The 9452-nt window shown below is 68.7% G+C and overlaps 2 protein-coding genes across 4 annotated transcripts; one reads left to right on the forward strand and one right to left on the reverse strand.

Annotated features, from left to right (window-relative positions):
- Window positions 1-937: 937 nt before the first annotated feature.
- N4BP3 (NEDD4 binding protein 3) lies at window positions 938-6228 on the forward strand. Of its 3 annotated transcripts, none has more exons than XM_035559856.1 (5): window positions 938-1039; window positions 2853-3287; window positions 3508-4062; window positions 4388-4645; window positions 4851-6228. In XM_035559856.1, the coding sequence occupies exons 2-5, from the start codon at window positions 2883-2885 to the stop codon at window positions 5421-5423; spliced, it is 1791 nt and encodes a 596-aa protein (XP_035415749.1). In that variant the 5' UTR covers window positions 938-1039; window positions 2853-2882; the 3' UTR covers window positions 5424-6228. The 3 variants fall into 3 exon arrangements, with proteins under 3 accessions (XP_035415749.1, XP_050569533.1, XP_035415750.1); XM_050713576.1 differs by having other exon boundaries at window positions 990-1075; XM_035559857.1 differs by lacking the exon at window positions 938-1039 and adding an exon at window positions 1747-2331.
- A 317-nt stretch (window positions 6229-6545) lies between these two features.
- NHP2 (NHP2 ribonucleoprotein) lies at window positions 6546-7950 on the reverse strand. The gene is given in 5 exon segments (XM_050713698.1): window positions 6546-6759; window positions 7411-7517; window positions 7586-7660; window positions 7810-7914; window positions 7917-7950. Coding segments are annotated over 5 exon segments (447 nt in total). The 3' UTR covers window positions 6546-6633.
- Window positions 7951-9452: the final 1502 nt, after the last annotated feature.

Here is a 9452-nt window from a genome sequence, read left to right on the forward strand (position 1 = left end):
GTGATGAGCACCCGTTACGAGTCAGCCCAGCATCTCCACAACCTGCCTGGACCAAGGCCCAGGCAGGACGCTGTCACCACCCGCCTGCCTGCCCCTCCGGCAGGAAAATGGGGACAAGCGCGTGCGTGGCCACAGGCTCCGGGGGACGAGGCAGAAGGCCAGGGTTTGTGTGGGAGGCGATGGGTGAAGAGGCTGCGAGGGAGGGCAGGGCACGGCACCACTGCCCCTTAAGGCCAACACCCTTAAAATCCTCCTCGTGTTGCCTCCTTGCCCCAAATCCAAGTCCAGGCTCTGGGGGACCACCACACGTGTGGCGCTCCGAGGCCGCCTGTGCCGTGGCTGCGGCGTAGCGGGGAGCAATGGGGAACACGGGGCTGGCGGGAGCGGCGGCGCGCCTTGGCACCAGGCCGAGGATAAGGCGAGCATGCGAGCCCGGGGACGGGGACGGGGACGGGGACAGCGTGTGCGTGTGGGTGAGCACTGGCAGCACAGCTTGAGGACTGCGGCGGGCGGGGGGGGGGGGAGCTGGCAGCCGCCGGGGCCCGGCTGCTCGCGTCCCCGGACCCAGGCCGGAGGAGGACGGGTGCTGCTGCCGCCGGTGTCCCGCTCCCCGGGGTGACGGCGTGTGGCACGCTGCAGGGCGGCGGGTGCCCACGCGGAGGGACGAGGCCCGTCGCCTCCCACCGAGGGACGCCCGGTGCTGCCACAGCGACACCCCGCCGGTTGCTGGAGCCTACCGGGGGGGGGGTGCGTGCGGCGGGCACACGGGGCCGCTCCCCCGGTGCCTCACCGACCGCCGGGGCTGGGCCCGAGCCGTGCGGGCCTACCCGGGGAGCCCCTCCGGGGGGGCCGGGAGCCGGGTGCCGCCGCCCCGCCCCGGGGCCGCCCCGCCCGGGCGCCGCCCGCCTCCGCGCCGCGATTTGCCGGTGCCGGCTCCGCCCGCTCCCCGCGCGGCCGCGGCCGAGGGGCGCGTTCAAACGCGGCGAGGGAAGGAGCGGAGCGGAGCGGGCAGCGCCGGGACCGCAGCGCCGCCGGCATGGTGAGTGCGGCCCGGCCCCGCCGCCGCCGGGCCCCGGTAACGCCGCCGGTTCGCAGCCTCCCCCCCCCCCCCCCCCCCCGCCCCTCCACCGCCGCGGTGCTTTGTCCTCGGGCCTCGGCCCGGCCCGGTTCTTGGCCCCCCGGGTTCGCCGCCCGCCGGGCCCCGGGCTCATCCCCCGGTGTGCCGCCGTGCCCTGCTCCCCGCTCCCTTCCCGCAGCCGGGGAGGAGGCCGAGCCCCGCGAGCCCCGCCGTGCCCGCAGGGGACGGGAAGAGGCCGCACCGGGCAGGGCTCCGCCGGGGAGCAGCCCCCCGAGCCGGGCACGGCTCCCTCCGGGCCGCCGGTTGGGGCCGGTGCGGCGGTGCTGTGCCGCCCCGGGTGCCTCCCGTCCCGCCGGAGGCCGGGCTCCCCGGGCCTGACCTACTTCCCCGGCCGCTCCTCGGGGAGCAGCAGCAGCCTCGCCCGGTGGGAGCTGCGCCGTGCCCCGCCGGGGCTGCCGCCCGCCGAGCCCCCCGCGCAGCCCCCGGCACCCCCCGAGGGTCCCCCCGTCCTCACCGCGGGGGTTGCCGGTGCCCGGAGCAGGTGCTGCGCTCCCGGAGGGAGGTGACAGCGCAGGCCGGGAGCTGTCAGACAGGTTTGTGCGTGGCAGCAATTATCGGCGGGTGTTTGTTTACCCGCCGTGTGGAGCTGAGAACCAGGGCAGCTTCCTGGGTGTAGCCCTCCACCGGCCCCGCTGGCGGCAGTGGCGGCGGCGGTGGGGGGCTCCACGGCCTCACACCAAGCCCCGGCGTCACGGCGAGCCTCTACCGGAGGCTGGAGGGCCCCCGAGGCTCCCCGCAACGCCGGGGCTGCGTGGCTTGGCCGGGGGGCCGCGTTGCCCTTCCCCGGTCCGTGGGGAGCAGGCGGTGAGGCCGAAGACGTGCCGGCGGCCTTCCGGCCCCGCGGGGCGCAGGGAGGCCCGGCCACCTGCGCAGGAAGCTGCATTGTCCTCGCGGCCTCCTTCCCCTTCCTCCCGCCTCCGTCCTGCAGCCGCGTCCGGCCTCGCTGGTCTTGGGGCTGCAGGGAGGGAGCCCCGGACGGCGGAGGAGCCGGTGCCGAGCAGAAGCGTCGCCGTGGGGGGGGAGACGCGTGTGCTCTGGGGGGAGGCCGAGCCGAGAGGCCAAACGGGACCGCGGCCTCCTCGGGGTCATTCTGGGGGGTGTATGGAGGCTGTCCCCAGCCCTGCCGCCGTGGCCCTGGTGGGATGGGATGGACTCGCGGGCACGGGCAGCTCCGAGCTCGGTGCCAGCCCCCGGTAATAACCGTGGCCTCGCGGAGGGGGCAGGGAAAGGGGAGGCCGGCGTGGGGAGGCCGCGCGGAGGTTCCTGGGGAGGGGGCGGCTGGGTGCCGCCGGGCCGGGGCTGGCGCCAGGCCCGGGCAGGTGCTGCCGGCTCCCGAACTCGCCCGCCTGGCTGGGCGGCAGGTGCCTGTTCTGGTGGCGGCCCCGGCCGCGGGCGGGAGGTGGGGCTGGGTGTGGGAGGGAGGCGCTGCGCCACCGGGGGGGTGGCAAGGGGGGAGCCCCCACCGCTGCCTCTCGCCCCGTGCTCGGTTTTGTTGGCTCAGGGACCCCGGGGGAACTGCCGGGGGTCCCCCCCACCCCGGTGCTGGAAGCCTTTGGGGCCAGCCGGGACAGGGGATGCAGGAGGTGGGGGGGGCATGAAGGGACAGCAGGGGGCATCGCTGCACCCCTCGTGTGGGCAGGGGGTCCCCAAGGGTGGGACGGGCTTTGGGAGCGGGGCAGTCCCGGCCTTGCTGACTTTGTCTCTCCTTCGGCAGTGCTGGTCCCGGGCTTTTCTCTAATTCTCCATGGCAGCAGCACAGGGCCCTGTGACCTGTGAGCCCGACACCCGCGTCCTCGGCACCTACCTCTCCTCTGTGCCCGTCGGCAGCATGGGCAGCGTGGGCAGCCTGGTGGAGAAGCAGGACCTGTCCCCCCTGGAGCTGCGGGCCCCGCTGGGGGGCTCGCGGGGGCTCCGGCAGCCCGACGGCTTGCTCCGCAAGGGGCCGAGCCAGCGGGAGCTCTTTGGCTACCTGCACGGGGCCAAAAAGGAGACGCGGTCCGAGCGGAAGCACCAGACTTCGGGCGCCTGCTACAAGCGGGACTACGAGAGCGACCGCGAGAACCGGTCCCCTGAGCGCTGCTCCCGGGAGCATCACCGCGGGTCCGACTTCTCCAAGAGCTCGCTGCCTGAGCGAGGCCGCTTCGACAAGGTGAAATAGGAAATTTGTGCCCCCCCTCCGAAAATGTGCCCTGCTCTGGGATGGAGGGGGCTGGAGCAGAATGTGCTGGGAGTGGGAGGTGGGATGGCGGGGACTTGGGGATGTCCAGGTGTGGTGGTGGGGCTGGGAGCAAATGGGTTTTCTCTGGCTGGAGCTCAGGGGGGTCCTCACGCCGGTGGGGGCCCAGCCTGACCCCACTCGTGTTTTGCAGTGCCGCATCAGGCCCTCGGCCTTCAAGGCGGTGGCCGGGAAGGGGCTGGTCTCCATGCAGGGCCTCTCCTCGTCCAAGGGGCAGAAGCTGTCCAAGAGCAATGGGAGCCTGCACACGCTGCTGTCGCAGAGCAGCACGGCGCCCTCGCAGCACGGCCCGCTCCGCACCCACCTGCTCCACGCCATCAGCCTGGACGAGGCCTCCGACTCCAGCCACAACTCCATCCAGAGCTTCCCCTCCTACGGCTCCCGCCTCAAGCCTGCCCAGAGCCAGTTCAGCGCCTCCATGGGCCACATCAACCACATCGGGGGGTCCCTGGACAGGGTGTCCCGGAGCCCCAGGGACCCCCTGGCTCCCGAAAAGGCCCCCCTGTCCTGTAAAAGCATGGCCACGCTGAGCCGGCTGCAGAGCCCCGGGGAGCCCCCGCCGCCCTACGAGTTCACCTACTCCCTGGAAGACGCGGTGAAGCAGTTGGAGGATCGGCTGCAGGAGAGCGGGGGAGAGCTGCGGCAGCTCAAGAGGAGCCTCAGCGAGACCGAGGACCCCTTCACGCAGGTGAGACGCGGGGCTGGGGCTGCACTGGGTGTCCCTGGGCAGTGGTGACGGGGTGGCAGGAACCGTGAAGGAGCTGGTGTCCTGCCACGGTGCCTGATGGGCTGGGAGTGCCCAAACATGGGAGGACCCATGTCATGTTGTGGGGCAGGAGTGTCTGGGGAGCTGCTGTTAAACCTCTGCTCCACAGCTGGAGCTGGGGAGGGCATGGCCTGGATGAGCTGCTGGGTTTCTGAGAGGTCTCTGGGACCTCCTGGGATCCTTCCTGGGCGCTGACCTGCGCGGGGACAGGATGTAGAGCGTCCCCAATGGCTCTCTCTGCTGGCAGGTGTTTGAGGACAAGCAGCGGCTGTGGCTGGATGAGCTGGAGGACCTGAAGCAGATGTACATGGCCAGGCTGCAGCAGGTGACGCAGCAGGCGCAGCGCGGCCAGCGGGCGCTGCAGCTGCAGCTCTACAAGGCGCAGCAGGAGAAGAAGCGGCTGCAGGAGGAGCTGAACATGCAGCAGTGCCAGTGCGAGGAGGCCAAGCTCCGGCAGTCCCAGGGCGAGCGCGTCAGCCCCAAGCTGGAGGAGACCAAGTGGGAGGTGAGTCCCCTTCCTTCCCTCCCTCCTGGCTGCACGGCCACGATGGGGGCCGTGGTTCTCTGCTTTGGTGTCACCCGTGGCCACGGGATGGGAGAAAAAGCCAGGCACGGTGCTTGGGTTCTCCCAGGGATGCTGTGGCGATAAAACGGGGTGCCGGCACCCGTGGGGACCTGCTCCTTGCTCACCGTTTGCCTGTGCCCTGCAGGTGTGTCAGAAGGCAGCCGAGATCTCCCTGCTGAAGCAGCAGCTCCGGGACACCCAGGAGGAGATGGCTCAGAAGCTGGGCGAGATCTTCAGCCTGAAGACGCAGCTGCGAGAGGCCAAGGCTGAGGTCCAGGCCCGGGACTCGCAGCTGGCGCAGCTGGCGGACTCCTTCCAGAGCCCCCCGGAGCCCGGCGCCTCGCTGCCGCTGGGCGACGACCCCATGCCAGCGTGCCAGGACTTCCCTGGCTGTGAAACGGATGACTCCAAGTGCCGGGGCCTCCACAGCGACTCCGCGGAGCCCCTGGAGCGGCAGGTGGAGTGGCTGTGGGCCGAGCTGCTGCGGGAGCGGCGCCAGGGCCAGCTGCAGGCCGTGAACTTTGAGCTGGAGAGGAAAACCTGGCAGGAGGAGAAGGAGAAGGTGCTGCGGTACCAGCGCGAGCTCCAGGCCAGCTACATGGAGATGTACCACCGGAGCCAGGCGCTGGAGCGGGAGCTGCGGCAGCTGCGCTCGGAGCCCAGGGACGTCGGGGCCGACTCGCCGTGGATCGAGCGAGTGGAGTCCTCCAAGATCTGAGCGGCAGGACGCCCGCGGGACTGTGAAGGGGGAAGGTCTCTTGCTGCTGCAACGGGAGGAGCTCGGGGTCACGAGGCCCAGCCGCTCGGCCCTGCCCTGGGGAGAAGGACCGATGGCCACAAGGGAACTTTTCCTTCTTGCAGCGCTTCAGGCCCGTGGGGGGGGGTGGTCTCTGGAGAGGGGATCGTCCGTGCCGGGGCAGGGGTCTTGCATGTGCCCCGTGCTCTGCCTCCAGGAGCACTCGCCCTGCGATCCCTTCAGTCGTGGGGCCAGAGACCGAACGCCCTGTGAGACATTGCCCGTCCCTCCCGCTCTGCCTCCCCTCTTCCCTTCACCCCAGTAACTTAATACCTTGCTAAGGAGAGGCTCAAGCCCTGGCCCCCCTGTTCCAGCTGGTGCTCGCAGAGGCCAGGCCCAGCGGGTGCTGCCGCAGCTGCGAAGGTGAAGGGGGAAAGCCTGCGGCGTGCTGGTACAGCTGGGCGAGGGGGAGCTGCCCTCTTCGCGTCACCACTAGCGTGGCTGTCGTGCAGCAGAGGGGGGGGGGGTACCGCAGCTTCCCAGCACAGAGGCTGGCAAGTAGAGGAGGTGGGGGCCTTGTGCAACGACGACGGGCGGGAGCCCCCCGGGCTGTGCCCAGAGAAGCTGGAGCATCCCCGCATCTCCTCTCCCTGCAGGGGCGGAGCAGGGGGAGAGGTGCTGGAGGAAGGAGCCGGCGCTGTGCTTGTAACGTGGAGCCCCCTGAAGGCCAGGCGGGGCCCCCTCTCCTTGGCCTTTCCTGCAATAAACCCGGATTTCGTTCTTCTGCCCTCGGCCTCTGCTTTCTCCTCGGGGTGCCTGGGGGCTGCCCGGGGTTGGGGGTGGGGGGGGGGGGAACGAGCTGCAGCCCGGGCGAGCCGCCGCGGCGGGGAGGGGGAGGAGGCGGCGCGGGGCTGGCGGCACAACCGGCTGGGGCTGAGTCACGGCAGGGCAGGGCCGGGCGGGTTGGGGAGCCCCAGGGCGCTGCCGGCGGGATGGGGCCTCCCTCACCACCCCGAACAGAATGCTCTGACACTTCCCCCCCTCAACCGAGGTGACTCTGCCCCCCCCCCCAAAAAAAAGCACTCGGACAGCTCGTACAAACCCCCCCACGTTTATTCACCCCCTGCCCGCGTCCCTCAGCAGAGTCCTGCTGTCACGGCCCATCCCGTCCCCCCCCCCCCCCCCCCGTGGGTCAGAGCGGCATGGGCAGCGCCTCCACGTCCTCCAGGCACTCATCGTAGGCCTCCTGGTACTCCTCGTGGGGCTTGATCAGGATGACACACGTGGGGCGCTTCGAGCCGGCTGCAGCTCCCAGGTCCTGCAGGGGCAGAGCGGGGCTGTGGGGGTGTCGGGCAGCCTGCTGGGAGGGAGCCCCAGCACACCCCGACACCCCCCACCGGGACACAGGGAAGGCGCCCTGCCATCCCCCAAACACCCAAGCACTCTTTGCGTGGGCTGGGCGCAAGAACCCTTCTCCCAGCTCATCTCTTCTAGCCCAACCGCTGCGCTGATGCATGCTGTGAATGCCTGGCACCTGCCTCACGGACCCTGTTCCTTGCGCATAGCAGGGGAGCCCCAAAGCCCCTGCCCACCACTAAGTTCTAGTCTGAGCAGAGACGGACATCTTGCCGCTGCCACACCTCGGCCATCGTCTCATTTCCAGGAACATCCAGGTCCCAACTCAGAACTAAAAGGAAAAAAACCATCCCAGCTCTGTTCCAGAGAGCTCCGGTGCTGCTGCGGGAGCTCTACCAGGACAAAGGCTCCTGCAGCGAGAGCCTCCTACACCTGAGCTGTCAGTGTCTGTTCCTCTTGTGTCTGGCATGGCACAAGCACTGGGTGCTTCGCTCACACACCGCAGCGGAGCCTCCCCAGGACAGTTCCTGCCAAGGCTCGGGCCGGCTGCAGCCCACCAGGCTTGGTGTCGCAGGGGTGGGTCCCTCCGGGCTGCGCAGCCACCTGCCCTTACCGATTTGGAGGGGACGTACGCATACGGGAGGTTCCTGTCCTCGCACATGATGGGGATGTGGCAGTACACATCGATGGGCAGCGTGTCGCCGGCCAGCACCCGCGATCCTGCAGGGGAAAACAACACGCGTCAGCGGGCCGGCGCTGCACCAGGGCGGCGGGGCCGGGGGCTCCACTTACCCCTTCTCGCCCTTGTTTGATGAACTTCTGCACCTCCTTCACGCCGCGGCGGATCTGCTTCTGCTTGGCCGCTGCAAGAGAGGCGCGGCGTCAGGGGGCCGCCCGGCCCGGTCCCGGTCCCGGTCCCAGTCACAGGCCCCAGGCCCGGCCCAGGGCCCCGGCCCCAGGCCCAGGCCCCGGCCCCGGCCCCCCCCGGTCCCTGTCCCAGCCCCGGCCGGACCTTTCCTAATGCACTTGTAGAGCTTCCGCGTCAGCTTGCGGGAGGCGAGCGGCTGCGCGATGGGGTTGAGGTGCCCGAGCTGCTCCCGGTACGACAGCTCCGGGCCGCCTCCGCCGCCTCCGCCTCCTTCTCACGCGCCATGGCCGCGCGCTGCCGGCGGCCGCTTTCCGCTTCCGGGGCACGTGCGGCCCGGCGGCCGCCGGTTGCGCGGCAGCCAATGGGAGCCCGCCCTGGCTGAGCCCGCCCACCGCCCCGGCCAATGGCGAGCGGCGCCCGGCCCCCAGTGAGACCAGTGCGCCCAGTGGCCCCAGTACTGCTGGAGCTCCCAGTGCCTCCGGTGTTCCCGGGGCAGGGCCCCCAAGGGTCCCCAGTGCGCCCCCAGTGCTCCCAGTACCGCCCAAGTTCCCCCAGTGCTCCCTGTGCATCCAGTGCCACCAGTACTCCTAGAGCTCCCAGTGCTCCCAGTGCTCCTCGGGGCAGAGCTCCCAGTGTCCCCAGTGATCCCACTGCCGCCCAGTCCCCACAGTGCTCCCCCAGTGCTCCCAGTGCTTCCCCAGTTCCCCAGTGCTCCCGGTGCTCCTCAGGGCACGGCCCCCAGTGTCCCCAGTGCTCCCAGTGCTCCCAGTGTCCCCAGTGCTCCCAGTGCTCTCACAGTGGCCCCAGTGCTCCCAGCACCCCCTGTGCTCCCAGCATCCCCAGTGCTCCCAGTGCCCCCAGCGCCCCGTCACCTCCTGCCCAGCCGCAGCCTGTCCTCCGAGCACAGGAGGGCTTCACCCAGCATCTGCATCTGCTCCAGCACCTCCCGCTGCATCTCCAGGGCCATGCGGTGCACGTGGTGGTTGCAGCTGTTGTACATCACCGCGTTCTGGAACATGAGCATCAGGCTGCACTGGAACTGGGCCATGGACTGGATGTGCCCCTTGGACAAGGCTTCGCTTTATGCTGGTTAATCCATGGGCCTACGAAAAAATAACACAGCAGGAAAATTAAATGGCAGGCCAGAGTCAGGCTCTGCACGAACGTGCTTGTCCTCATTTCAGCGTGGCCCTGAAAGCACGGCTACTTTCAATCAATATTATTGCTCGGGACAAAGACGGGGAACGAGAAATGTTCTTCTAAGGCAGAACAAAAGTAAGTTCAGCCAACCTGACACTTGCCACCCAACCAACTTGGCAGGCCATTAGCAGTTGCTTCTAAAAAAATATGAAGTTATGCTCCAGAGAAGGCAAGCAGAGCGCTTCTAGTAATTAGTCTTCCTGAAGTCAGCCCAGGTCTGAGTGAGAGAAAGAAAAGTTACTAAAATAGGTATCTATTAAAGCCCCTTAAAATCAAATGGTGCCACTAGCAAAAATAGCAGTGCTGATAAGGGGAACATGAAGGAGAATAAATATTACTTCCCTTATTTTGACAGAATGAGAAAATGAATGGCTGCAGAGAGGACAACTGTGACCAGAATAGAATATGATTCAGCTCTGAAAAATGCCCTTAATCTATCTGGGAAATATTCTTATGACCCACTTCTCACTGAGAGTAAAACATCTGGGGAACGAGCACTGGATGAAGGGAGGACATTAACAGAGGCACATGCTTCCAATGTGGAGATAACAGACTGCTGGGCTGCAGAGCCTGAATCCCCCAAGCTC

This window comes from Cygnus atratus, chromosome 14, assembly GCF_013377495.2.
Source record: "Cygnus atratus isolate AKBS03 ecotype Queensland, Australia chromosome 14, CAtr_DNAZoo_HiC_assembly, whole genome shotgun sequence".
NCBI lineage: Eukaryota > Metazoa > Chordata > Aves > Anseriformes > Anatidae > Cygnus > Cygnus atratus.